General features: G+C 53.2%; 1 protein-coding gene across 1 annotated transcript in view; it reads right to left on the bottom strand.

Moving 5' to 3' along the window:
- Nucleotides 1–526: 526 nt before the first annotated feature.
- DOP1B (DOP1 leucine zipper like protein B) overlaps nt 527–27,476 on the bottom strand; it is a 59,241-nt gene continuing 32,291 nt past the window's right edge. The window contains exons 15-37 of the mRNA XM_054713529.1: nt 26,349–26,620; nt 25,224–25,376; nt 24,398–24,498; nt 23,277–23,467; nt 21,144–22,752; nt 20,314–20,425; nt 19,567–19,755; nt 18,605–18,727; nt 16,728–16,859; nt 14,837–14,892; nt 14,330–14,434; nt 14,173–14,239; nt 11,793–11,937; nt 11,304–11,386; nt 10,994–11,103; nt 10,738–10,884; nt 9,810–9,871; nt 8,992–9,120; nt 7,658–7,794; nt 6,242–6,297; nt 5,142–5,303; nt 1,517–1,646; nt 527–1,034 (exon numbers count right to left, since the gene is read on the bottom strand). Of these exons, the coding sequence (XP_054569504.1) occupies nt 783–1,034; nt 1,517–1,646; nt 5,142–5,303; nt 6,242–6,297; nt 7,658–7,794; nt 8,992–9,120; nt 9,810–9,871; nt 10,738–10,884; nt 10,994–11,103; nt 11,304–11,386; nt 11,793–11,937; nt 14,173–14,239; nt 14,330–14,434; nt 14,837–14,892; nt 16,728–16,859; nt 18,605–18,727; nt 19,567–19,755; nt 20,314–20,425; nt 21,144–22,752; nt 23,277–23,467; nt 24,398–24,498; nt 25,224–25,376; nt 26,349–26,620 (4,523 nt within the window). The 3' untranslated portion in view covers nt 527–782. The remainder of the gene's footprint in view (nt 1,035–1,516; nt 1,647–5,141; nt 5,304–6,241; nt 6,298–7,657; nt 7,795–8,991; nt 9,121–9,809; nt 9,872–10,737; nt 10,885–10,993; nt 11,104–11,303; nt 11,387–11,792; nt 11,938–14,172; nt 14,240–14,329; nt 14,435–14,836; nt 14,893–16,727; nt 16,860–18,604; nt 18,728–19,566; nt 19,756–20,313; nt 20,426–21,143; nt 22,753–23,276; nt 23,468–24,397; nt 24,499–25,223; nt 25,377–26,348; nt 26,621–27,476) is intronic.

Raw genomic sequence — 27,476 nt, 5'->3', positions numbered from 1 at the left:
GGGTGACATGCTGCCAGGCTGGGGGGTCTGTGCCTGGGGAGGGGTCACTTTAATGAGCAGCGAGGTGTGCACAGGGGCAGAGGCCCCGGAAGGAGGGGGAGGGAGGGAAGAGTCTGAGAGGGGGTTTCCCTGAGAGCTGTTTGGGGCCCCAGAGGCTCCGTGACCCCGCCGATTGGCCTGTTAACTGGAACGTGCTGGCAAGGTCACTGTGGAACATACCTAAGGTGACAGCTGTGAGAGCTGAAAACTAGGCATTTCTCGGGCAGCTGAACGGTGCAAACACGTGATTTTAATGGCAGGAGTTAATACACTCAGGTGACCGCCTCAAGCACCCACTGCTGGATGGGCAATTATTGTTTTCAGAAAATACATTTTAGTTCTAAAATGTGGCACTAAAATAGATACTTTAAAGGAATGTGTGTAAAAGGTTAAAAATAATATTCAACCAGTTACAGTTTTTAGAGTAACAGGCTAGGCAGACCCATGTGTCTATGCTGACAAAGAGAATGACTCTTCATACTTCAACTTAGATTTTGTGCGATCGTTAGATGATATATTAACTTTATTTTCTTTACATAAATTGAGGAAGAAACGTATAATTCAATCCACATATATTACAAGGCCTTTGGGGAGGTGGGACTTGTTGCTCAGCAGGAAATGACCTGAAGTCCGCGTCCCAGTGGAACTAGCGTGTCTGCAGAGCCTGCCTGGCCGCTCCCTGCACAGAGTCTGCCGCTTACGCTGGAGGCTCAGGAAAGGGACGGGACCAGCTGTCTCGGAGGTTAACATTCCAGATGCTCCAGAAAATCGCCCTCCACACACCCCTCCAGCTGTTTCAAGACCCTCGGGCTGTCCGTGACAGGGCCCCCCACGAGGGGAGGTTCTCGGGTGTCCGCGGGCGGCTTGCTCTGGGCTTTAAAAGCACAGTTTAGCGTCCTGAAGAAGGGCATCAGCTGCCGCAGGCTGGACACAGAGTGCTGGCGCAGAAGAGGGAATCCACTCTTCACGGTGATCTCATCAGAGCTGCTGAGTTCCTGGCAAAAACAAACACAAAAGGAAAAGACCATGTAAATGACACGTCTCAGCTGAGGGCCAGAGATCCAAGTGAGTGCATGCGGGCGGCCAGTCCCAAGAGACGGTTCTCCACGCACCTCATGTCGGCTCCAGGGCAGCTGCAGACACGCAAAGGCTGGTCTTCAAGCGACCTTCCCACCAGGATCCACCCAAAGCCCCGCCCACAGAGGCCCTGCCCTTCCTCGCGGCCCTTCCTCTAAGTAACAAACTGCGTCCACATGTCTGCGTTAGCCAGGGAGCCTGGCCTCTGAGCAGCTGGGACGGGAGAGTGACATACAAATGAAAACTAAAGATGGAATTTGTAGCCATCTCCAAGTTTTCATACTCAGACACATTCTGAAAATGATTCCAAGTGGCTAAAACCAGGTGGCGTACGGACACACTTCCCTCAGCCCTCCTCCCGTCTTCCACGAGTAGACATTTCGGAAAGGAAAACACCTACCCCATATTTTAACTTGAGAAGTTCTAGAATCCGCACAGTGTGGGGTGTGCACTCCTGCTGACCCTCCTCCAGCTCTGCCCGGAGGGCGGGGCCCTCCGTGTCCACTTCGGGCACAAACGCCCACCGGTACCTGCAGGGAGAATGCAAGGTCAGCACGCGGCTGAGAGCCTCTTCGACTCAGTGTTATTGAGCTAAAATCCCCGTACAGTTCGCCTGGGCAGAGTGTACAACTCAATGGCTTCCAGTGTATCGCAGAATTGTACATCCATCACCATGATCAATCTTCGACGCACGCCCCCTCAGTGCCCTGCACGCCTCCCCTGTAGGCGCCACTCACCCCGTTTCTAGCCCTGAGTGTCTCACTCCGGGCATTCCCACCACAGGAATCACAGGGCACGGGGCCGTGGTGGCTGGCTTCTTCCCTCACCCGTGCCGTCAGGGACCCTGCGTGGTGGCGGGTGCCAGTCCTTCATTCGTATTTATCACCAAAGACCCCACTTTCCACTCATCACCGGATGGACAGTGGGGCGTCTCCTTCCTTTGCCTGCTATGAATGCTGCTGCTATGCATATTCATGTACATCAGAACCCACTTTTTAAAAAGTCTTTCTTTTTAAGAACAGTTTTAGGTTCACAGCAAAGCTGAACAGAAAGGACAGAGTTGCCATGCACCCCCTGCCCCCCAGGCATGGCCTCCCCATGATCACATCCCCCACCAGAGCGGTGCACACCTAACCGTCGGTGATCCTGCACGAGGGCACGGTTCACGGCTCCCTCCCGCTGCTGCTAGGCATCCGAGGGTCTGGACTAACGCAGTGACACGGGCCATTGTTATAGTGAGAGCAGTTTTAGGGGTAGAGGAGGCAGGTTTAGGGAGTTTTAGGAATGAAGATGGTCCATGGGAAGGAATGAGACTTAGGCGCCAGTGTATGTCTTACTTGGACAGAGGACAGAGAAATGCCACAGGCAGACAGAAACTCATCTGGCCTAAGCGATTGAGACAGCCATAAGCCGAGGGCAGACAGGGGCATCTCTGGCCTGAGCAATTAACGTGACCATGAGTTACGCCAGTGGTCGGCAAACCGCGGCTCGCGAGCCACATGCGGCTCTTTGGCCCCTTGAGTGTGGCTCTTCCACGAAATACCACGGCCTGGGCGAGTCTATTTTGAAGAAGTGGCGTTAGAAGAAGTTTAAGTTTAAAAAATGTGGCTCTCAAAAGAAACGTCAATCGTTGTGCTGTTGATATGTGGCTCTGTTGACTAAGGAGTTTGCTGACCGCTGGGTTAGGCCAACAGTAGCCCTGACCTGAGGAGTGGGAGGCGGAAGCTTCGGCTTTCTCTGGCAGCACCTGGGAGAGCTGTAAGATCAACCAACAGGGACGCCAAGCTACACAGAGGACCCGACGAGGAAAAGTGCAGTGTTGGGGTCCTGAAAGCTGAGTACAGGGCTAAGGCCCCACGACAGAAAGGGGGGTCTCATGCCTCAAGACAAAGCGGCGGTCACCCTCCTCAGGTGCCCCTCTGTCCGTCCAGAGGGACAGAGTCTTAGGCTTAGAATTTATTTATTTATTAAATATATTTTTATTGATTTCAGAGAGGAAGGGAGAAGGAGAGAGATAGAAACATCAATGATGAGAATCACTGATCGTCTGCCTCCTGCACGCCCCCCACTGGAGATGGAGCCCACAACTGGGCATGTGCCCTTGACCGGAATCGAACCCGGGACCCTCAATCCGCAGGCCGATGCTCTATCCACTGAGCCACACCAGCTAGGGCTAGGCTTAGCATTCAGAATTAAGGTTCTAGAGGTGGTGTCTGCTTGCAATAAAGTTTGCGTCCTTTTCACCCATCACCTTTGGTCTGTGGCTTCATTCTTCGGGAGCAATCACTCCGATCAATAAAACCACCTACTCGATAGCACATGCAGCAGTCCCACCGCCCGAAGAAGCCGTGCTCTGCCTCCCTCCCCGGCCCGGGCACCCCGATCTTCCTACTCTCTTCCTCGTCCTGCCTTTTAAAGGACGTTACGTAGTTGGGATCACACAGCACGTAACCTTTTCACATTGGCTTCTTTCATGTGGTAACAAGCATTTAAGGACACGCTTTTAACCACAAACATTCCCACATGATGACTCTCCTTATGGAATGGAACAGAGGAGTGGCGTCTGGGCCCGGCACAAAACTAAATGATGAGCAGCTGTGTGAAGCCCACAGGAAATGTGAGCCAAGAGGGGCAATGTGATTGGAGACGGTATGTCCCAATCTATATACATAAATCTGTATTTATACAAGGCGAATATGCTAAGAGCTCCTCCGCCTGTCTGACCGGTCACTATGATGTGCACTGACCACCAGGGGGCAGACGCTCAACGCAGGAGCTGCTGTGACACGCACAGAGAAACGGCACCGTGGACCTGGCCCCCACAAAGCAACACTTGGCTTCCCCCAAGTGGGACACAGGCCCCACCACCACCCCGGAGTGACACCCCACCAAATCACAGACGATGCTGCTGAGACCCCATGGCGCAAAATGTGGTCCACAGCCCAGCCCAGCCCTAAACGGTTGCTGTGGGCACTAGGTAATGACATCACATAGCAACACCCGGCTTCCTCTCCCTAGCGACTAGCCTCGTTGGAATTTCTTCAGCCCAGGAACATGACTTGCTTTATAGCCAGGTGGAAACATTTCACACTGTAACCAAATGTCTGTGAAGCGTTTTCCTGTGCCTCATCTCATTTGATCCTCACAGAAGTCCTGGAGTAGGTAGATAGGGGACTCGGTGGAATCCTATTTTCTTTTCATTAGCCGGAAAACAGAGATTTAGAAAGCTTAGAAACTTGACCCGACTGAAAAGGAGTAAGAAATGGTGGACCTTGAAAATGACTTCAGGTTTTCTCACTGCACAGATTATAGTCAAACACTGCTGCAGTTAAATATTTTACCCTTTGTTCTCCCTGCGTGATCTACAATAATAATCTGCTTCGTGTTGGTATTTACTGCTGTGTTGCTGACAATTACCTGAAAGAGAAGTTGGGGTGCTTCACTGGGCTGGAAAAAGTTTAGCTCAATCAGAAAGCAGGTCTAATTAAGCAAGTTTATTCTATATCTATAAAAGGTTAAGTTGACTTGCACATGCGCCATACATATAAAGCTCTTGCTGGCACCAATCGCATGCATGTGTTTCCATCTGTCATTGTTGATCGTGAATTTGGTTGACACTTCCATTATAGAGAAAGGGTGAATAGCAATATTAAAATATCTCTTCTAATTAATTTCCTTTCAATGTGCACAAATTAGTGCACCAGGCCACTAGTTATTTAATGAAAAACAAAGACCACAAACAAATCAACACAAATGCAGTGAGGACCACCAGTGCATAACTCCTGTTTTTATAAGCATTTACTAGCAAAAAGCACCTAAATACACACACACACACACACACACACACACACACACCCATAACATGCTACTGTGAGCCAAGTTCACAAAACCACAGCTGTTGGTAATTTGAACCTCAGTGTGCTGAGCAGGCTCACTGGCAACCAGGAATTGCACTGTGGCTTCTCATATGCTGTACAGGAAAGCCCCTCCTACTTCTAGAGGACACGTGGTCTTATCTGACTTACGTCTGAAATAAGGGCATCTGGTCAGGTGGAAAAGAAAGTGCCGTGTCCAGGAATTTGCAAGCTGACAAATAGAAGATGAGTTCACTCTGCGGCATCTCCCCCATTGAGGGCCCGTTTCCATCAGGAACTGAAACTTTTGTTTTGTTGATTTTGTTGCTGTTTCTATAAATGTGCAAAGAAACTCGTTAGAAGCTCATTCGAATCTGCTGCAGTCCCTTTCCGGATGCAGCTATAACAGAGTGGAGTGCTGGGCCTCTCTGACTCCACCTGTTCAAGTGGCTTTGTTCGCATGGCCTTCAGGCAAACAGCTTTTTGCACACAGACATGCAAATCCTTAGAGGAATTCTGCTTGTGGCTTGAGTTTTACAAAAATGGCCCTTAGCAGAAACTGCCTCTCCCAGGAGATAAGGGAAGCATGCATTGTTTATCAAAGATCTGCAGGAACCTATGGTCTACAGACTAAGCACAACCTCCCCCACCCCATGCCTGCGGTCGTCAATCACCTCTGCCCCTCCCACCTGCCCATCCCTTGACATAAAAGAAGCCTGAACTCTGCACTTTCTTTCTTTTTTTTTTTTTTTAAATATATTTTATTGATTTTTTACAGAGAGGAAGAGAGAGAGATAGAGAGTCAGAAACATCGATGAGAGAGAAACATCGATCAGCTGCCTCCTGCACACCCCTTACTGGGGATGTGCCCGCAACCAAGGTACATGCCCCTGACCGGAATCGAACCCGGGACCCCCGAGTCCGCAGGCCCACGCTCTACCCACTGAGCCAAACCGGTCTCAGCCTCTGCACTTTCTTAAGATGAATTTCAAGTACCATTAAGTCCCATCTTCTAGGCTGGTCCCTTCTTGATCAATAAACTTTCCTTACTCCAAACTCTGACGTTTTGAGCTTTGGCCTTACGAAGCACACCAACTTAGGACTGGTATCATAATGCCCATAAAAAAGGTTTTTCCTTTTAAGAAATTATCAAAATAGCTGGTCCTTTCACAAGAACTTCAAGAAAATGGTACTTAGCATGATGTTGGGTACCCCTACATCATAGAGTGACATCCACTAACCTTCATGTGTGTGCACAGACCCTTCCTTACCTCAATGATTCCTCATCCTCTTTCAGATCGTCCTCGAGCTGTATGAATGCCTGAATCTTGAAAATAAAATGTGAATTCAAGTTACTATTTGAGAGAAATTAAACCTAGCTTAACGTTTAAAATTCATATATCTATAAAAAGTAGCAAACTGAGCAAAAAAAACAACAATCAACAAAATGAAAAGATACCCCAACTGTTAGAGAGAAAACCACAGGACCAAAATGGCGTCACTTGTGCTGAAGCCAGTGACATCCAACTTAGATTTAATACCAGGAGTAGGTGGGGTTGCAACCTCTTCCAAACCATCTTAATCAACCAGTCTGGAATTCTCTGGTCAACACCAATGAGGTCATCTGTCACGAGGCCCCATTTCCCAAAAGAGCAGGCAATCTGCCTGACAAAGCCCTTCCCATTCTGTGTCCTGGAATCCTTTCTCTTTTCCAAGAGCCCCTCGCCCGCCCGTACCTTCTGCACTAAGTTTCTAAAGACCAGGTGGCCCGCTCTGCCGGCTGCAGGAGGAAGCACCCTGACATGGAGATTCCCCTCAAAGGGTAGCCTCCACTTGGTTTTCAGAGCTCCTCCATGCCTGCTGTGTCTTAAAGGTAACTAGCCTAAAATAATACTGATGCCAAAGAGATAGATGTTGGGGTAACAAATTCTGTTCCCCTATAACAACATTAGGCCTCCATTAACACTGCTGTATGGTTTACATGAAAGCTGTTGAGAGAGGAAATCCTGAGTTCTCATCACAAGGAAAAACTTTCTCTCCCTTTTTGTATCTATAGGAGATAACGAAAGTAACGGAACTTCCGGTGGCAATCATTCTCAACACATGTAAGTCAGATCACTATGCTGGACACCTTAAACTAACGTACTGCTGTATGCCCCTTACAGCTCAGTAAAACCGGAAAACCCAGCCTGTTCTCCCTCCCGAGCATGCCCACACCTTGCTTCCCTCTCAGGCTCCATGTCCCGGAGTCTAAGGGGCTCCAAGAGACTGGCAACCAGGGGAGCAACGGGCAGTGGCAGCTCATCCTGGGCTCAACCCCAAACCTGTCTCCAAGGCCCCCTTTCCTCTGACTTCCCAGTGAGCCACAGCAGCCCCCCCTCAGCCCCTCTGCTGCTTCTTCTATCCTCGGCCCTTCCTTGTTTTACTGTCCAGCTTTGGTAAACATACCCTCAAAAAAAAAACCCCCAAAACTCTCATGTTGTTTGTGCAGTAACGTGCTGCACAGGCTTGTGGCCTGGAGCAGACCACACCGGACAGCCAGGTGTGCCATCTAGGTGTGTAAGGGCCTCTATCATGTCCACACAACCACGGACTCGCCTAGCAGAACGCATCCCCACTATCAAGTAGCGAATGACTGTATATGAAAAAGCTGTATTTGTGAGAGCTCCAACGTGGCTTGTACTTACTAATTCAGAGACCATTATTGGCCACAGGGAAGTCAAATGCTGGGGAGATATTCTTAGCAGCAAAACTCTGAAAAAAAGAAACATCTGAGCAGCAACTAGGGGTGTCTGTCCAACTCTGAGATTGTCTGTCAGGCGTTCTAAGGAAAGAAGATTTTGAAGACGTCACACAAATATGCAGTTTGGAGTTTCTCAGCAGACAAAAAAGAAAAATGGGAGTGTCAATGCTTCACATTTCCCAACCACCCAGGTCAGAAGCGGTGCTGGGAAGAAGTCTGAGCCCTGGTGCACCGGCCTCCTCGCTCTCGGCCTTTGCTGAAGGAAGGGGTTCCCGTGGCTCTCACTCCCCTGCCACATGGAGGAGAAAGGCATGGACTTTTGGCTCAAGCCAGAAAGCCATTGGCTCATCAATGACCGCCTAAATCTCCCCTGAGAGTATGAGACAGGAGGCGCAGAAACCAAAGACGGTGCTGGGTGAGGGGTGGGACCACAGGACCATATAGGTTGGTTGGTAGGTGGCACTACATTTTGGTGGTGAGAAGTAGGAAGTGGAATGAGTGAATAAAATAGATTTATTCAATAAAGTGTGTATTTCACACTCAGGACAACAATTTTAATTCCTGCAGGGAAAAAAATGTTGTGAGTTCAACTCTGCAGCCGCTAACAGTCTTTCCCACTTGTCTACGGAAGTAATGGTTTGTATAACGTGATTTTCCCTGTAACTTGAGGTTTCTTAGGAACATAAGCTGCCACAGCAAACAGCTGAGCGACGTCCTGCCGGTTACGACTCGCCGCAGCACCGCAGTGATACCCTTCTCTGTCTGAGCTCGCCCACTGGTGTCCTCTTGTCGCCTTTGCAAGCACAAAGGACATGCACAGCTCGGATACCTGCCAAGCACGCTGGCATTTAAACGAGCGTTTCTGCTTCTGGTTCGGACAAGATGGAGTAAGTACATTACTTCCTAGTTCTCTCCCTAACGGAAATTTTAAACAACCACCTTGAACAAAATACATACACCAACCAGCAGAAAACCGAGAGGTGAGGGCCAGGTGGCAGGACTGGCTAGGAACCTGGGGACTCAAGGAATGACCTGGAGGTGAGGTCCGTGGGGTTAAACTTTATTTTTTAAAATTTCATTGCGGCCTGGGCAGATGCTAGTCTCTGAGCTCGGGCATCCTGATGTGGACGCAGAGCTGATCTGTGCAGGACCCCGAGGAAGGGAAGGGAAGTGCGCCGTGGACCGGGGAGCCAGACTCTCGCAGCTTAAAGGGAACAGTGTCACTTCCAGATCTTTCCAGTCCCCGATCAGGGCCTTGGTGGGGTGATGCCTTCTTACCTTGTATCAGAGGAAGGTACAGGTGGTATTGGTCGAGTTCACCGCTGAAGACAGCAAAAGCCTGGCGCTTTAGCAGCATGGCTTTCTGCTCAAAACTTGGGAACAGTTTTAAGGAACTGCTCTGCATGCCTACAACAAACACAGGAAATAAGTCCCATTTAGTGAGAAAACTACAATTAGAGGTAAGTGTCAGGGAATGCATACTAGTGTGATTCTTAGCTTCCCTGGTGAAAAACCACGATCTTGATTAATTACTTGCATATTTATTTGTAAACATACTTATTTCTTTAGGAAAAAAATGGTTTTTATTGATTTCAGAGAGAGGAAGGAAGCGGGAGATAGAAACATCGGAGATGTTTCCTGACGCCTCCTACTGGAAACTGAGGCATCAACCCAGGCATGTGCCCTGACTGGGAATTGAATCAGTGACCTCCTGGCGCATGGGCATAAGCTCAACCCACTGAGCCACACTAGCTGGGCAAAATACTTATATCTTTAATGAGACTTAGTGATGAGGGATTAGGAGAAGATATGAGGCCTAGGAAAGTGCTAATAAATCATGGTAAACAACTTATCAGGACTTTCTGACGCCTTTCTCCACAATACACTGCGAGAGAGCTTGGCTACCGAATGCAGCCCACGCCGGGAGCTGGAAAGGTCCTCGTCTGGCCCTGACGTACTGCACTCCCCACACCGCGGTTTGCGGCTCACGTGGCGCATGAAGGTGCGGGTGGGGCTCTGAACTACGTGGGCAAAGCTGACGACAGTGGCGTTGGTCCCTCAAAGTGTGACTTACGTGCAAGTAACAGAGAACTCACTCATTAAATCTTTAAACATTGTTTTCTCATGAGTCAGAAGATGGTCAATAATGGACTTCCAACTGGATATTTAAAAAAAGCAAAATTAGTTAAATGTGCAGAAGATGACAGTCTGATTAAAAGCATCAAGAAAAGACCCTGCCCCTTTAAGATCTATTAAAAACCACATTCTGAAAAGTAAGTGAAGTAGTTTTTATCTAAGGGAGAGCTAAGCAAGGGCTTTTCATTTATAAGCGTGACCGGGAGTAACTAATGGAATGAGTAACTCCCAGTTCACCACAACGGAAAACAGACTGTCAGGCACTCGGGCTTTTCTGAGGTTGCCCCAAATACGTTCCCACTTGTGCTGACGGGAAGAACGGGGAGCAGTGAAGACAAATACGTGTCTTCCAGTGGGCTCCCCAAAGGGTAACAGGGTTATAGGGTGCAAGCCACCGTCTCTGGCCACACCAAGAAAGCTGACCAGTCTCTGCCCTCCTCCTCCATTAATAGACACGCTCAGCCACGCAGGAGGACATCACTGAGGGGTTTTGCGGCCTCTGAGAAAAAGGCGTGGGAAGTTCACCTCGCAGCTGGATCTCCCCGGACCTCGGCTGTCCGGGCAGGGCCGGGCACAGCAGGATAAGCTGAGGACTCGTGAGTGTGAGTGGGGAAGGGGGACAAGGACGGGCAGTGCCAATAGCCCGTGATTACAAGACAACGCAGCGCGGGCCCAAGCACTGCGGGGACCCCATAGCAAGCGCTTCCGAATAATACCATCTCTTCGTTGACATTAACTCCTGCCCCAGAATACCCAGTGAGACCGGCGTGTGGCCGATGTCTCAGGATCGGGGCTGACGCTGACTCTGCAGCTGTCGCAGGTGTGGGATTATTTATGAGGCGCTTCCCCGGTGGGGACTGAGGACAGGGGGCAGACCGCCTTCCTTACTGCGCACAAGACGTGTCCATCTGGAAGAACGCGGGGTCCAGGAACAAGTCCAGCGCTTCCTTCTTCCAGGCCCGCTTCGTGTAGGCGTAGCCGCTCAGAGAGCTCAGCAGCTGGGCGCCCGCCCGGAAGCTGGGCACGTTGTAGGCACTAAATGGGGCGGCAGGGGAGGGGTCAAGGTCAGAGGCTGCCTAGGAAAGCCACCGGACGGTTTCCCATACCTGCTGTCCCCAGGCGGAGGAACAACGCAGCCCGGCACCTGTGGTTGCGCAGGTAAGGGAACACGTAGTAGAGCAGGCGGGAGACCAGCGGCACGGCTTTCTCCTTCTCGTCGCTGCGGTAGACCATGTCCAGGAGAGGCGCCAGAACCTGGAGGGGGTGGCGAGACGAGAGAATCTTCTGGACCACGGGAAGGAACGGATGCAGTCCTCAAGGCGTGAGCAGCCTGACAGGAACCTCCCAGAGCAGCGGGGCCGAGCCCAACAAGCCCACTGGCACTGAGAAGGCATCTTCCCAAAGATTCGGGGCGCAAGCACTTCCCAAGGGATGGCGCTCAGGCGTGTGCTCACCTCCGCCAGCAGAGAGAGGGCCTGCACGCTGTACACCGAGGGGGCGGACGCCGACACCATGGCCGAAGCAGCAGCAGCAGCATCTGCTAACGAAGGAGTATCTGTGTAACCATGACGGACGGGTCGCCACGGAGCCCTCATGAACGTGAGTCACAAGCCCCCAGCTTTCACACTCACCACTAAGCCACCAGGCAGGTTGGACCATGTCTTTTTCTTTTTCCTGCTCAAGTACTCCTGGAACCTCACACACATTCTCCGATGTTTTCTAACCCCACAAAGACTTCTATCACTGAGTCTTGGGAAGACCCTTCCCTGGACCCCCATGCAGGCTCGGTGGGGGGTTAACAGTCATCGGGACACTGAGTGGCACCCTGCTGTTCATTACACATCCCACTTGTGCTGTGAGGAGTACAGGCAGAGTTCACTTTTAAGGAAAAGCTAGACCCGCCAGCTGGCAGCAGGCACCACTTTCTGACCTCCTGCACCTACCGCACACATCCTCCTCGGCGTCCGAGTCCTCCAGGGAGACCTGAGGCTGCGCCTTCACCTCCAGGTTTCTGCTCAGCCAGCTGGTCTGTTCTAAGGAAGAGCCGGCAATGTTGGCCACGGCGTCCAGGATTTTTTGAGTGACTTCCTGGGAGGAATTGGGAGAAAGAGGAAAGGAAGTTCGTTATGAAAAAGAATCTAAGAGCCCGAAAGAGCATCATCCAATAGAAGTACAACGCAGCCACCACTGAGCACGTGGGTAAGATGACCTTTTCAGGGGTCGCGTTAAAAGGGAGTGGAAAGAAACAAGTTGGTAAGGCTGAACCCAACATGTCCAAGACGTGACCAGCATGTCATCGGTACAGAAATTGTTAATGACCGTTCGCATTCTTTTTGGGCCTGTCTTTTTTTAAAATATATTTTATTGATTTTTTACAGAGAGGAAGGGAGAGGGATAGAGAGTTAGAAACATCGATGAGAGAGAAACATCGATCAGCTGCCTCCTGCACACCCCCTACTGGGGATGTGCCTGCAACCAAGGTACATGCCCTTGACCGGAACCGAACCTGGGACCCTTCAGTCCGCAGGCCGACGCTCTATCCACTGAGCCAAACCGGTTTCGGCTTTTTTGGGCCTGTCTTTGACACCGGTGTGTATTTTACACTTACAGCACCTTCAACTCAGAGGGCCCACCTCTCAAGGCCCCAAAAGCCACACGCGGCAGCGACCACGGCACTGGCCGACGGCGATAAAGCAGTATAAACAGGAAGTCGTAGCTGCACAGAGCACCTAGCGGATTGCTTTTCTTTAGAACCGTGGGTTCTTGCTAGAGATGCTCCTTTTAACAATAACACAAGGAACAAGATTAGAGAAGTTAAATGGACTCGACGGGGGTGGAGGGAGGAGGCGTCTAGGTCAGGAGTACGGTCAGCGAAGCCTCTGCCCAGGGAGCTGGGCTAACGGGACAGGACCCTGGCAGGTTTCTCGGGCCAGTGTCACCCGGCATCGCCAGTGAAGCGCGGCTGTGGGTCCTTGATACCTGAGGACTGCACAGTCCTGGCGCCACTGTGAGCCTGGCAGCTGTGTTTGCCTGAAGGGAGAGCACGCCTGCCTGCCTGCCTGCCTGCCTGCCTGCCTGCCAGGGGGCGAGGAGGGGGCGAGAGGCCAAAGCTCGGAAGGGGGAGGGGCTGGCTCCAGGTCAGGGGCCTGCACACTCATGATGATGCTTCTCCCCAGGAGGAAGCCAAAGGAGCCACCTTATGCGGCAGCGGGTCAGAACTGGGGCCTGGAGAGCCCTTCACACAGGCCTGGGATCCGAACCAGCAGCAGGAATAGCACCAAAGCCGGAAACACACATCCCAGCCGCCCTGGCCGGGGAGCTCAGTTGGCTCGAGTGTCCTCAGGGACGCCAAGGTTGTGGGGTGGATCCCCAGTCAGGGCGCGTAGAAGAATCAACCAATGCATCATCGATAGCTGGAACAACAAACTAGTGCTTCTGTTTCCCTCTTTTTCTTTCTTTCTCTCAAATCAATAAAAACTGAAAAAACAAAAACAACAACAAAAAAACACACAAAAAACCAACCAAACAAAACCCACATATACCCTAGCTTACATCAAAGCCTTTGACTAAAAAAGCCCTTTAGAAGTACCTATACTGGCCTTAGCTGGTTTGGCTCAGTGGATAGAGTGTCAGCCTGCGGACTGAAGGGTCCCCGGGTTTGATTCTGGTCAAGGGCATGTACCTCGGTTATAGGTTCCTGGCCCTAGTTGGGGGCATGTGGGAGGCAACCAATGGATGTGTCTCTCTCACATCGGTGTTTCTCTCTGTCTCTCCCTCTCCCATCCACTCTCTCTAAAAATCAATGGAAAAAATATCCTCGGGTGAGGATTAAAAGTCCCTATACTGGCTGAAAAATAGCGATTTTCTAGCTCCATCATTATGCCTGTTTACAGTTGCATTGCACTCAAAAGCCAAGATTTTCCTTCTCCTCTGGTGAGTTTTACCTTGAATTTTCAGCATTTTGAAATTCCCTATGATTATGTATTGCTTTAATTGGGGGTAGAGGGTTGGAGGAGAGAAAGGGTGTAAGGAAAGAAATGCATGCATAGAGATAGACTTTTATTGCAATCATGCTTAAGGTGAGTTCCACTTGCACCTGCGCACAGTGAGAGAGGGCAGCGCACACCTTCCCCGGCAGGTGCTCAAGCTGAACCCAGAGCCTCCACAGGGAGGCCAAGCCCTCAGAAGACAAAAGGAGGAAGTGAGGCCTGAGCAGAGGTGCAGATCCAGGTCAGCTTCTGCCCAGGGCTGATTATCTACAATGCAACCCTCAAAAGAGGCATAGCACTCGGGAAGGCAGCAACGGCCACTCTCCACACTGACCTGCAGGTCCCTCTGATCCTTCTTGCTCTCCAGGCTGGGCGTGCGCGTCACAAAGTCGTTGAGCATGCTGGGGAGAGACGGTCAGCGTCAGACCAGGAATGTGCCGGGACGAACCCTCCCAGCAGAACCCGCGGGGATGTGAACGCTGGACACGCACCTGAGAAGCAGAAAGTACCCCGGGGGCGCCAGGTTCAGCTGCGCGGACTCCCTCAGCACGCCCAGCAGCGAGGGGAAGTTCTCCTGCAAGGCTGTCGCCGGGAGCCTACTTCCAAACACAGGAGAGAAGCCAACCGTGAGCAAGTCAGAAGCAAACGCTCGCACAGCAGGCTTTCGGTCCAGACGGTCGGAGAGCAGAGGGAAGGAGGCGTGGCTGACTGATGTGTCCACTCTTTTCTCAGTGACAACAGACACGTGTGCCAGGCCTCACCTACGGCTTTGCTGGCGGAGTGTTCAGCACACAGCACACGGTGTTATAATGTCAGCCGAGCTCGTGCAGGAGGAAGAGGAGGCCCGCCAGGGCCCTCGCACGCCTCGGGAAGGAGCCAGGACCCCACCGAGGCATTTCCTGCACTAAGGCCCCCGGTCTGAAGCGAGAGGCGCAGCTGTGATCTGCAAGCTCTGCAGGAGCGTCTGTGATGGGGAAGGGGGTGGGGGGCTGCACTACCTCTGGATGAAGACATAGCAGAACTGCAGCACAGGGACGTCCACGAGCGGCGACTTCTGAAAAGTAAAGCGAAACCCGTTACCCAAGTCGGTGGGAAGGGAATTCAAACAGAGAAGCAGATGCTGCATCCTGAGGAATCAGGGGTTAGCCGAGGTCTTCAAACATAGTAACAGACGGGAAGCATCCCCCATGTGTAACAAATAAAAGTGTCCTACGAGGTCCTAATCACCTTGCCCGCGTGACAAGCTTGCGGGAGTCCCTCTATGTGACCTACTTTCTATTTTTTATTTTTAAATATATTTTATTGATTTTTTACAGAGAGGAAGAGAGAGGGACAGAGAGTTAGAAACATCGATGAGAGAGAAACATCGATCAGCTGCCTTCTGCACACCCCCCACTGGGGATGTGCCCACAACCAAGGTACATGCCCCTGACCGGAACCGAACCTGGGACCCTTCAGTCCGCAGGCCGACGCTCTATCCACTGAGCCAAACCGGTTTTGGCTGTGACCTACTTTCTAGTCCGCTCTTAGCAAGTGCTCGGGGAAAGTGGCCATTACAACAGACCCTCCCCAAACAAAAGGCTGGGGGCCAGGGTCGACCCTTCTGAACACCTGGGACTAGCTACCGACAGGAGAGACGAAAACTCATTCTCAGCTCCAGGAACCCCCTCAGAGTCAGCCCAGGCAGCTTCCCCAAATCTCAAGTGGCTGGAGTCACTTAGACAGTGGTTTCCTCTGGGCTTGGGAACGGCTCTGTGTAGAAATTATAGAGTTGAGCTAATTAACCGAACTAACCACAAGACGTAAGTTTGTCATTTGAGCAGCCCAAAACCAGCCAGGCAGTTACAATCTAGTGCTGTTGTTTTTTTAACCTGGAGGCCAAGTTGCACAAATCTGCAGAAATTCAAGTAACGCGAGGGAAGAACACCTACGCGTGCCTACTCCATCGGTACAAAGGCTGGCGCCGAGCCTGCCAGGGCAGCCCACCCGTGACGCCGTCCACAGGACAGCCCGCCAGCGCGGGAGGTCTACCTCCAGCCCCCGAGACCCGCTGTCACCATGCAGATCCACGCAGGAACCCACGGCCGCCCCCGGCTGTGCTCCTCCAGGGCCAAGTTACTCCCACATTCAGGCGCCAGAGTGAAGGCAACAAGACCGCCAGACACTCGCGGAGCCCCCCAACCTCCGACAGACGAGCGCCGCGGAGTCCCCACGGCCAGCTCTTGCTCACCACCCCGAGAGTGAGGACCTCAACATCTAAAGGCAATATTCCTTTCTCTTATAAAAGTGTCTATTGTGGTAAATACACATAAAATTTGTCATCTTAACCGTGTCTTAGTGTACACACAGGTCAGTGGTTTCAGTATGTACACATTTTGGGGCAACCATCAGCACCATCCATCCGGAACTATTTCACCTCCCAAACTGGAACAACAACCAGGTTACCTTTGCACAAAGCGGAACTGAGCTCAGCTCTCTCGCTCTCACTGTGGTCACTGAGTAAAACGGGCCTTCACCACCTTTAACTAGTGTCTGCTTTACCTGTGACGCGCTTCAGGCTGCAAATTCCTTGAAGCAGGTGCCACTGCCTCTTAGGAAAGGTGTCGTTTTGTACGCAGGTACCTGATTGGAACCAGTCCTGGGCAGTGCGCCTGCAGCAAGGAGCAAGGACGGAAGATGCCTGGCCATGTTCCGAGTCCCACCTTCACACAGCACACCGAACCTACGGGGCACGTCTCCCCCATCTCCCCAAAGACAGTGAGAGCACCTCCATCTTACGCCCCAAATTCCTAGCTGCTCTTGCGACCTGTTTTCCTCCCAAACACAACGTATAAGATGTGGCATTAGGAGAATGGCCCGAGTTCATGGGGAGGCCCCCGGGCTCCTGACCTGGTCCCCCCGGATCTGGGGCCTCTTCACCACCTCCTTCACCAGGTGCAGCAGCGTGTCCGTCTGCAGGGTGCTGAGTGCACACACCAGGTCGACGAGGGTGAGCTGGAACGCACTTGCCACAGGGACTATCTGGCAAGAAGAGAACAGAGAAGACAAAAGAGTGATGCACGGAAAGTATTTTATAAGAGCTGCCCCTGGAGAAAGAGAGTTCTTTAATCTTTTAAATATTTAAGTGAAAACTGGGTAAAGGACTATTGGTGGGAATAAAGAGAGAGTTAAGCATTTCATCACAATGTAACCAGTATCTGATACAAATCAGGACCAAAAGGTACATTTGATGACAGGGGAGAGACTGGTATGTTCAAGCTTAGAAAGCATTTTAGAACAGAAACACATAATTTGAAGGAAACAGGCTAGCATAATGACCCAGACAAGCCTGGCCAGTGTGGCTCAGTGGTTGAGTGAGAGTCGACCCATGCACCAAGAGGTCACCAGATCAATTCCCAGCCAAGGCACATGCCCGGGTTGCAGGCTCCATCCCCAGCAGGGGGCCTGCAGGAGTTGGCCAATGTTGATGTTTCTCTCTCATCGAAGATTCTCTCTCTCTCCCTCTCCCTTCCTCTCTCTTAAAAAATCAATTTAAAAACGACGTATTTTTTAAAAAAAAGACATGGCCCTCAAGATCCAAAGGCAGGAAGAAAACCCGATAAATCCGGTTTCACTAGTTGGCCTTGGCAGGAAGCCCTGATGTGGGAAGTGCACTATGATGGCCATGTGCACTTGGGAGTATCAGGTTAATCACCCGGGAAGGACCGCACAGGTGCAAAGCCGTGTGCCTGTGCTGGGCCGCCAGCCACTCTCGCCTCCCCAGGGAGCAGGAGCCCACGCTGGGCTGAGAGTGTCCAGGATGGGAAGAGCCTCTGAGGGAGGGACAAGGCAGGGACCTGGATGGTCAAGAGAGGGAGAGAGGGAAGAGGCTGCTGGTTTTGCAGAGACAGGTAAACCGAGCCCTGGAGGGCCTCCGGATGGACCCGTCAGTAGGTAAATGGATGGCATGCAAACTCAGTGTGGGCACAGGAACGTGATGTAGATTTTCCTTACCACCCGGGACAAGCATTATTTTCATAAATTAAAAAGCCTCACATTAACTACGACTTTGGGCAGGAAGTCACAGGGGAATGCTGACGGTGGGGAGGCCGCGTATGGGAGGGGAGAATATGGAACTCTGTACCTTCCTCTCATTTTGTTGTTAATCTAAAACTGCCCTAAAATATAAAACATTTAAAAAATGATTTAGTTCTGACTGAATAGTTCAGTTGGTCAGAATGTTGTCCCAATAGGTCACGATTGCAGCTTTGATCCCTGGTCAAGGTACATACAAGAATCAACCGATGAATGCATGAATAAGTAGAAAAACAAATTGATGTTTCTCCCTCTCTCTCTCAAAATCAATTAAAACATTTTCTTTAATGATTTGGGGAAAAAGCTGTAAGATGGCAACCAGGGACGGGCGGCAGGGGTCTTCACAGGTAGAACTGGCCCTTCCGTAGCTAGGCGGTGGGCTCGTGGCAGGTGCTTCTTCTCTGAAATGTACGTTACACATTGCTGCATGCATGCGGCTAGATACTGAATTTAAACGGTCGCACAGCAGTACTAAACACGCACTACAGAGAGCAGAGCAAGCTGGGACGGCTCCCTCCCCGCCCGCCCAGCACAGAGCTGTACTGAGACTCAGCTGCACCATCTCTTGCATTTCAAAGGGTGAAACTGCTTCAGTAGTTTCCCATGTCGGCCTCTGACGTCATCTTGGATGGCACACGACTTGGCATTTCTGTCAGGGTGAGTTCAGCGACGGCTTTGGTTTGTTAGCTCACCTTCGCCTTACTGTGCGGCTTCCCTCTCCTCCTGCTCCACACCGCCGCCACGGCGGCCATCAGCTGCACCCCGAGGTGGGCCGTCAAGGGGTTCAAAAAGTCTAAAATTTTTTGGCGTATGGTCTGAAAAATGGGAAAAGAAAAAAAACAGTCATGGCAGAGTGGTGTCAGGGCCCTGGTGTTCCTGATACTTGACCACCACGGCCGTAAACCCTGGCGCAGGGCCGTGCCGGTCGGGTCAGCGTCCCCAGCACCGTGGGGACAGGAATCCCAGCTCCTGGGAGGCCTGGGTGTGCAGTGGCTGCAGACGTGGGTGGGCAGACAGAGGCCTGGCTGAGCGGACGGAGCAGGGAGAGACTAGGAGGCGAGGACCGCCCCTCGCAAGCAGCCGTGAGCAGGGCGGGGGCTGGAAGGAAGCCACGCCATGCTTTGCAGAGAGTGACAAAGGGGAGACCAGGCAGTGGAGGGAGCCCTGTCCCCATCCGAACCCCCAGCCTCTGCCCATCTCAATCAGCCCAGGAGGGGCTTATATCCATTGGGAAAGACATTTTCATTTTCTAGAAATAGGCACCCCTGAAATAATTTTATTACTTAGTCAACTTAAAATAAGCTTGCAACAGGGCCCTGGACATCACTCACCACTCTCCCTGTCATCACATGGATTTTTGAGGGGGTGTGGGAGGCAACCAATCGATGTGTCTCTCTCTCATATCAATGTTTCTCTCTCTCTCTCTCTCTTCCACTCTCTCTGAAAATCAATGGAAAAATATCCTCGGGTGAGGATTAACAAAACAAAAAGAAAAATTACTCGTAACAAACAAACTGGAGATTTCTACTCCCAACTCCCTTTTAACGTGGGTTCCACGCAGCACAGGTTTGTATGTGTCTGCATCCCCAGGTGTCTTTACTGTTGCTGGGACAACACAGGACGAAGCAAACAGCACGGCGGAGGAAGCTCTCACCTTGGTGGTTTTAAAGTAAACGGAAGAGGATCCCTTCATGGCTCCCAGGAGGTCCACGGGCCTCTTTTGTGTCTCCTCCTTCCTGAGCACATTCCAGAGCAGGGCCACGGTGTTCACGATTCGAGGCAGCTCCTCCAGAATGGCGTTCTTGGCGTTCCTCAGGCTGGTGGGGTCACTCACAGCCGCGGCCTGGAAGTGGGAACGAACGCGGGAGGCTTGGCTGCACGGGAGCAGCGCTCCCTCTCGGCGAGGACGGGTCGGTGCCGGTGGATCCCGGCTGCAGCCTCTCACCAACAGGTCCCCGGCCTGGAAGGAGGACGCTCCCCGGGCCTCTGACCCGGGGCCTTCTTCGGAAGGGGCGTGAGTCTGAGAGGCCACGTTACAGACGCTCTCCATCATTCAACTGCAGTCCCGGCTGCATTCTCAACCGTCTCCCAACTCAGACTTCATGAACACCACCGAGCGAGTGAAAGGCTCGTGGAGAAAAATGAATATAAGCCTAAAATGGAGCAAGTGGCTTTCCATTTTAGCCCAACTGACTTTCCTGCTGAAACAATGGGCCAGGATGGCAGGAGTGGCCCGGAGAACAAACCACAAACATACACGGCACACACGTTTGCATTACTGACACAGATTTGCGTACACGTTTACATTACTTACATACAAACATCTCTTATTGGAAACAGGCATAACCCAGACAAAACAATGTTATGAAAAGTGCCTCCAACTCAGAAAAAACCCCTTTACCTTTTTATTTTGGTTGGGTTGTTCCAAAAGACAAAAATGACTAATGGTGGTCAGGCCTTCCAAAAGAGTGAGTGGGTAATCCGGGGCGATGTTCTCCCGCTTGGAGGTGATGCTTCGGTGGAGAAACGAGAAGGTGGTTTTGAGGATTTTTAAGAACGAGGCTATAAAGATGTTTAATCCTACATACGAACATAGCAACCAGAGAGCTACCACTATCTTAAACAAACCTGGGCTCTCATCATGAAATATTGTTATTCTATTGGTACCATCTTTTGTGCTGTTTTAGACTCATGCAGTCACTTTGAGAGATGTTTTTAGATGTTTTAGAATTTCTTTGAAGGCGATTCCATTTTTATTTCTGTTTTGCAAAACTAACAGAGTGTGACTGACTTGTCCTGCAACACTGAGCCAGCCTGGGTAGCTGTGTGGAATTAAAAATAGAGGATCTGGCCTGGCCAGTGTTGCTCAGTGGTTGAGCACTGACCTACGCACCAGGAGGTCACCAGTTTGATATGCGGTCAGGGCGCATGTCTAGGTTGTAGGCTTGAACCCCAGTGTGTGTGTGGGGAGGTGCAGGAAGCAGCCTATCGATGCTGATGCATCGATGTTTCTATCTCTCTCTCTCCCTCTCCCTTCCTATCTCTAAAAAAGTCAACAAAAACATATTTTAAAAAAATAGCTGATCTGGACATTTAGTTCCTTGTCACCCTCCTGACAATGCTAAACAGGCTTCTGATTCAAAGCGCCCTCCAGCTGGCTTCTCCGGCAAATCAGCCACTCACTGCAAACCTGTCACTAACGCAGTAATAATCCATCAAGGGGCCGCATACCTGACAGAGAGCTTCACTGATTCGCTTTCATACTGTTTGACCAGCTCGTCCAAGTTTTTGCAAATCTGGACGATGAAGGGTGTCACTGTCCAGCCCAGGGACTTTCCGAAGTACGGCAAGGAATGCGTGACCAAGCTCACCCAGGCCGGGTGCATGCCGTAGCCGTACGCAGGCTGCAGGCCCCTCACCACGGCAGACACCAGCAGCCCCTGGGAGGTCAGGGGGTGCGGCTGCACGTACTGCAGGGCGCTGATGGCCTGCTGGAAGTCCAGGGCCCGCCGCCACTCCCGCGACAGGTCTGGCTGCTGCTCCGCCTCCTCGGGGACCTGGCCCAGGTGATGCTCCAAGACGATCAGCACCTGCAGGAGCTTCAGCAGCTCGATCTGCAGGGGGTGCTCACTCCAGATCTGGTCCTGGCCCAGGTTGATGAGCTGCTCCTCGAAGAGGCCGTCGTCCCGCGGGGCCCGGCCCCGCTCCGTGGTGGCCAGGCTGTAGCGCTTCTGGCTCGTGTACATGGAGGCCGACAGGGACAGCAGGACGAACTCCTGCACCTTGCACCTCTGCAGCAGGCTGCGGATGACCTCCACGCTCTTCCCCTCCATGCACTTGGCCACAGAGACCAGCTGCGTCATTATCCTAATCAAAACCTCCACGCTTTTGACCTGGACATCCCGGTTGCCAAGCAGGTCTCGGTGGGAGATCTTCAAGTAACAAGGGTAGTAGCTGCGCAGGAAACTCAGGCACAGGTAGGTGAGCAGCTCGATCAGCAGGGAGTGGGGGCACACGTTGGGGGACTGGGTCTGGAGTTTGCCATAGAAGCTCTGGCCCACGAGGGCCTCCTGGTGGCGTGCCAGGAGGTTGGAGATGAGGTTGAGGTGCGCGGTGGAGCTGGTGTCCATGCTGGTCCTGGACACGGCCTCGATGAACTCCTTGGGGTTGGTTTTGAGCACGGCCTCCAACACGGAGAAGGCATAGAGGACTCGCCGCGAGTCGTAGGGCTGCAGGTAGAGCAGGATGTGCTTGAACAAGGCCTCGATCATCTCCTGCCGCTCCCGCTGCTGCTTCAGCAGCCGGGACGCGGTGAGGGCCTGGAGCTCCACGTCGGCCTCCTCGTCACTGGAGAAGGACTCTGAGGCCTGGGTCCTGTCCGAGTCCACACGCGCCAAGCTTAACTTGGCATTGGACTTGAAACTCTCCGCCAGGAAGGCTGCGGGCCGGGGGTAAGCCCTGCTGCCCGTGGGGATGGGCGCACAGCAGCCCTCTTCGTTGCTCAGCTCCTGCGGGTCGTGGGAGGGGGAGGACCAGGAGGACGTGTTCTCGCTGTCCGTGTGGGCGGAGCTCGTGTCTGCGGACTCAGTGTGCTCGCTGCTGTCGGGAGCATCGCGGGCCGCTCTGTCCAGCAGGTCCGTGTAGTAGGGGAGATCCTCCTCGCTCAGCTGGCTTCCCGGCGAGCCCTTCTCTGGCTCCTTCTCCACCTCAGCCCAGATGGCCTCGCGGTCCACAGTGGTGAACTGGCTCAGAGGCGTGCCCTCCTCCGAGCTGCCCTCGGGCACGCCACATGCCTCTTTGAAAGAGGTTTTCTTCCTGTTAAACCAACGATGCAAGTCTTCTGGAAATCACAAGACGACAAGCGACTTCAGAACAGAAGGGTGAGCTATGATATGTTCGTTCTAGAGTGATCTTTGTCTTAGAGCCAGACAGAAAACTTACTATTAATAAAATTACCCCCCCCAAATAAATGAACAAAATAAAGAATAAAAATAAAATCCCCCCATGAAACTACAGCACCAGAGTCTAGATTACATGATGGACAAAAGGCAGACAAGTAAAGTGAACAGGTCTTTTAAACTGTTCGAGCAATCAGCCCGGCTGGTGTGGCTCAGTAGCTGAGCATCAACCTATGAACCAGGAGGATCAATTCCCAGTCAGGGCACAAGCCTGGGTTGCAGGCTCGATCCCCACACGTTTACAAAGTAAAACTTCACACCGATCGAATCTGGCAAAATCACAAAGTAGGTCTAAGTGCCTTAACTGTCACAGCGGGCAGCAGGGTCCAACGCCCTTGCCACCCTCCCTGGCCCGGGCACCCTGGGGACACAGAGCTGGCCCGGCTGCCCGGCAGGGGGAGCTCACCCGCCGAGTTCTCCTGCTTGAGGCAGTGAATGGAAGTCCGCTGGGTTTTGGGCTGGAGCAGCAGCAGGAGCAGGGGCTCGAGGATGCGTGCCACGTCCCCGAGGGACAGCGCCCGCACCAGCCAGCCCTGGGCCGCCGCACCGATGGCGCCGTCTGTGCAGGTCAGGCTGTCCAGCACCACGAACAGGGACCTTGGGTGGAAGCGCACCATGAGGTCGGTGTGCAGCACCATGTGCGGGACACCCCCGGGGAGCTCACCCACGCTGGGCTGTGGGCCCCAGCAGATAAGCACCTGGGAGTTAAACCCTGGCTTTGTGCTAGAATCAGCATGGGAGTCCAGATCCCCAGGCCTGGCCCGTGTGGCTCAGTGGTTAAGTGTCGACCTATGAACCAGGAGGTCACAGTTCAATTCCCAGTCAGGGCACATGCCCAGGTTGTGGGCTCAATCCCCAGTAGGGGAGTGCAGGGGGCAGCCAATCAGTGACTCTCTCTCATCATTGATGTTTCTCTCTTTCTCTCCCTCTCCCTTCCTCTCAGAAATCAATAAAAATATATTAAAAATATAGAAATAAATGAAGTCCTGATCTCCAGGCCTCGGCCCAATCGGTTAAATCAGACCGGGGATGGGCCCCAGGCATCGCTATGAGCTGCCAGTAAGGCTGTATCTGACCCCACACCTAGAGTTTGGAAACAAAAGAGGGGGGTTTTGGAAAACAATGTGGATTATAATGTACCTGCAATCAACTCACATCTTAAGCCAGTTGATGACTTTACAAGTACATACAACCGTGTGGCCACCACTCCAATCAAGAACTAGACCTTCCCCATTCCCCTACTCCCCCCACTTCCCCGTGGGGCACGCTCTGACAGCTCCCCCAGTGACTCGAGGCACCGGAGTCTCCTCCCTCCTCAACCACAGCAGGGACAGCCCCACCACGTATCCATTCACGTGTGTCCAGCCTGAAGCCATTTAGGGGATCCTGAGACCGGCTGCTGTGCATCAGGAATGTGAGGTCATGTGGTCCGAGCACGCATCTCCCCCTCCCCAGCCCAGCACGCTGACCGGGAACCGTGCAAAGTGCCTTCTGCCTGCGGGTCAATGATAAGGAAGACAGCCTCACCTGTCGAAGGAGCGGTTGTGCGATGTCACTCGGTTGCCCTGGATCTCCCGCGTCAGGTGCCAGAGGACGGAAAATCTGAACAGAGCCTCCAATCTGGTTCCCTGGATTAGGAAATAAACGGGCGTGAGGAGCCTGGTTTCCCAGCAAGACGCTGTTCTTGGTTGCATGAAACCCAATTTAAAAGCAAACGAGAGCTCAGGAGCAGGACGGCAGTGCAGCAGAGGCAGGAGGTTTGCCTGGTGCCCGTCCTGCCCCTCTCCCCTCGCTCCAGGTGACACGGTGCGCTGTCACTAAAGAGCCTGGTTGCTGGTCCAGCCGTGGTGCTTCCCCTGCCCAGGGCCGCAGGGAGGCCTGTGGTCGCAGGGAAACAGCAGAGTGGGGCTCATGCCCTTCCCTGGGAAGTGACAGGCCCATGGCTCAGAGCACAGGAACCACTGCACTGCGCGGACAGCGGGCTGCGGGGCCGACGCCTCCTCTCGATGGCCTCCTGTGCCAGCACTTCCAGCAGCCGCAGGCACCCACAGGTCCGCAGGCACCCACAGGCCCGCAGGCACCCACAGGCCCGCAAACACCACGGCAGTCTGGGCAGATTTCCCTGGGGAGCCCTGAGGTGGACACAGACCATGTTTTGGGGACTCCAAAGGGGACAGCTCATGCGGCAGGAGGCCTTCTAGTCCCGACATCCCTAACACTTCTGCTCACTAACCAGGACGTCCACCGGCCCCAGACTGACCCCGGCTGGATACATGCAGCCTGCCCTGGGCACGGAGTGCCAGGCTGCCCAGCAGGGGGACCCGCGCAGGCCGGAGGCTGGGGCTGCACTCGCCTTGTCGGGGTCCAGGAGGGCGTGGCAGATGATGTCCTCGCAGATGCTGGCCGTCGGGGCCAGGCAGTGCAGCCGGTAGAACAGCTCCACGCAGGTGACGTGGTGCTCCCGGGTCTCCTGGTCCAGCTGGTTCCACAGCACACGAGCCACCCTCTGGGACAGAGGGACACGGTGTGAACCAGGTGTGAACAGGCCAGTCCTGGTACCAAGGTCCTGGCTTCTGCCTCCGTGTGCTAAGTGAGAATCCTTAACCGACAAAGGCACACCGCCAACAAAAACAAACCAAACCAAACCAAACCAGGAAGCCCAGCAGACGTCATCCCGCACAGGCCAGGATGCAGCCACACGTGGAGCCTGCCACCAGCTGAGACCCTCAGCTACAGAGAGGGGGTCAGCCGGCAGCAAGAACCTACGGGTCAACGGGCACAAACCAAGCCTGCCCGGTGCCGGCGCTGGGGCTCCAGAGACGGCCCTCGACCACCTCTCCATCTAGGGGGCGCTCTGATCACTGCCACAACGTGCCTGTTCCCTCTGCTGTGGACAGAGCCGCGGCCGATGCCTGGCTCACTGTCAGGACCCAAACTGCATCCCACACGAGTCCTCCGTCTCCCAGGCCTGACCTCAGCTCGTAAACAAGAGAGGCCAGTGGCCAGCGGCAGCTCCTCCCCGCCTCCAGGGAGCACCCGGCCCAACGGGGTGAGGCTCCAAAGCAGGTGGGTCCCCCCTTCCGGGAGGAGGCTATCTGAAGGCATTCTTCCGGGTCACAGAGAGGGCGTCTCCTGGATTACGGTATTTTAGGGACAACTTAAGATAAAAGAACTTTTTTGTCCATCTTTTTCCACGTGACAAAGCCGTCTTCTCCGCACAGAGCACTGACCACCGCCTGGCGCGCGGCCCTGCCCACGACTCACTTCTGACCTAAGGGCGTGTGGTTTCCGACGGACAAGTCACAGCTCAACTGCTGGCACTGGACACTCACTCCCGGGCCAGGCCCTGTGCCAGGAGCCCACGGCGGGCAGTCCTATCCGGTGTCACCAGAGCTGCCACATTCCTCACCACGGTGGCCACAGCCCTGGGGACAGCTTTCTGCACACGGTCCCGCCCACCGCTCTCCGGCGGGAATACCTGATAGAAGTCCGTTTTCTCCGCGATGGCCTTCAGGACTCCTGGCGCGATGGGAGGCACCGTCACCATCTGCAGCTTGCCGAGAAACGGGCTGTACCCAGAGCTTTTATAGCGCCTCATCTTGTCCTCGATGACAAGCGCGAGGGACTGGGAGTGGTTTATCACTTCCAGCAGCGTGGAGATGGCCACGTTCTGGAGGTAGCAGTCGGTCCCACAGCAGCAAATGGTCATGAGGGATCTCAGCCACGCGGGAAAACTGGACTCGCCGGCCCCTGGAAGGAAGCCAACCAGACAGGGTGGGAACAAGCAAAAGCATCCGAGAGCGGCGCTCGGACACACGGCCTCTACCCCTGCGGCCCGGGAGGCCTCCTGGCCTCCGGTGGGACCTGGCTGCAGGCAGCACTCAGGCCGGAGGGTGAAGGAGGGTCAAGGAGACCGCGTCTGCTTGCAAATTGTTGGCCCTCGACCTCAGGGCTTTGAGATGATTCAAAGTGTCTTTTTCCTTTAAAGACTTAGATACAGTGAAGTTTTGCTTAACTTACATGAAGTGAAATTCACACGTTTGGGTTCAAATTGTTTCCCCAGGGCTCTCCTGGTGGCAGGGCACATGGCATTGGCTTGAAAAGGGCAGAAACAGATGGAGGGACCAATTCTCCACCAGGTCTATGCCTCTGGCGGCTGGCGCCAGGAGCCCAAGGGTGTGGAAGTTTAAGGTAATGACTCAGACAGAAAATCCTGCCCTATGCTCATTCCCACCGCCCTAATCACGCTTTCTTGTTCCCCACCTTCCCCTCTGTCCCTTTCTCCGCACCCCGTTTGTTTAAAGTACTCTCTGCCTGCGGTGGACGGAGTGATGCCTGTCCAAATTCATGTGGAAGCCCCGCCCCTGGTGGGACGGTCTGGAGGTGGAGTCTTGGGAGGTCCCTGGGTTTAGATGAGGGCCTGAGTGCAGGGCCTTCAGATGGAACATCAGAGACCCCCCACACCCCGAGGCTGTGAGCACCGAGTGAGACGGTGGCTGTCTGTAACCAGGGGGAGATGTCACCAGGAACTGACTATGCTGACCCCCTGATCTCGAACTTCCAGCCCAGAACTGTGAGAAGATAAAGTTCCAGTGTTTAAGCTGCT

Source organism: Eptesicus fuscus, chromosome 3 (assembly GCF_027574615.1).
Source record: "Eptesicus fuscus isolate TK198812 chromosome 3, DD_ASM_mEF_20220401, whole genome shotgun sequence".
NCBI lineage: Eukaryota > Metazoa > Chordata > Mammalia > Chiroptera > Vespertilionidae > Eptesicus > Eptesicus fuscus.
The sequence above is the reverse complement of the archived record's forward strand: the minus strand, read 5'-3'. Positions and strand labels throughout refer to the sequence as shown.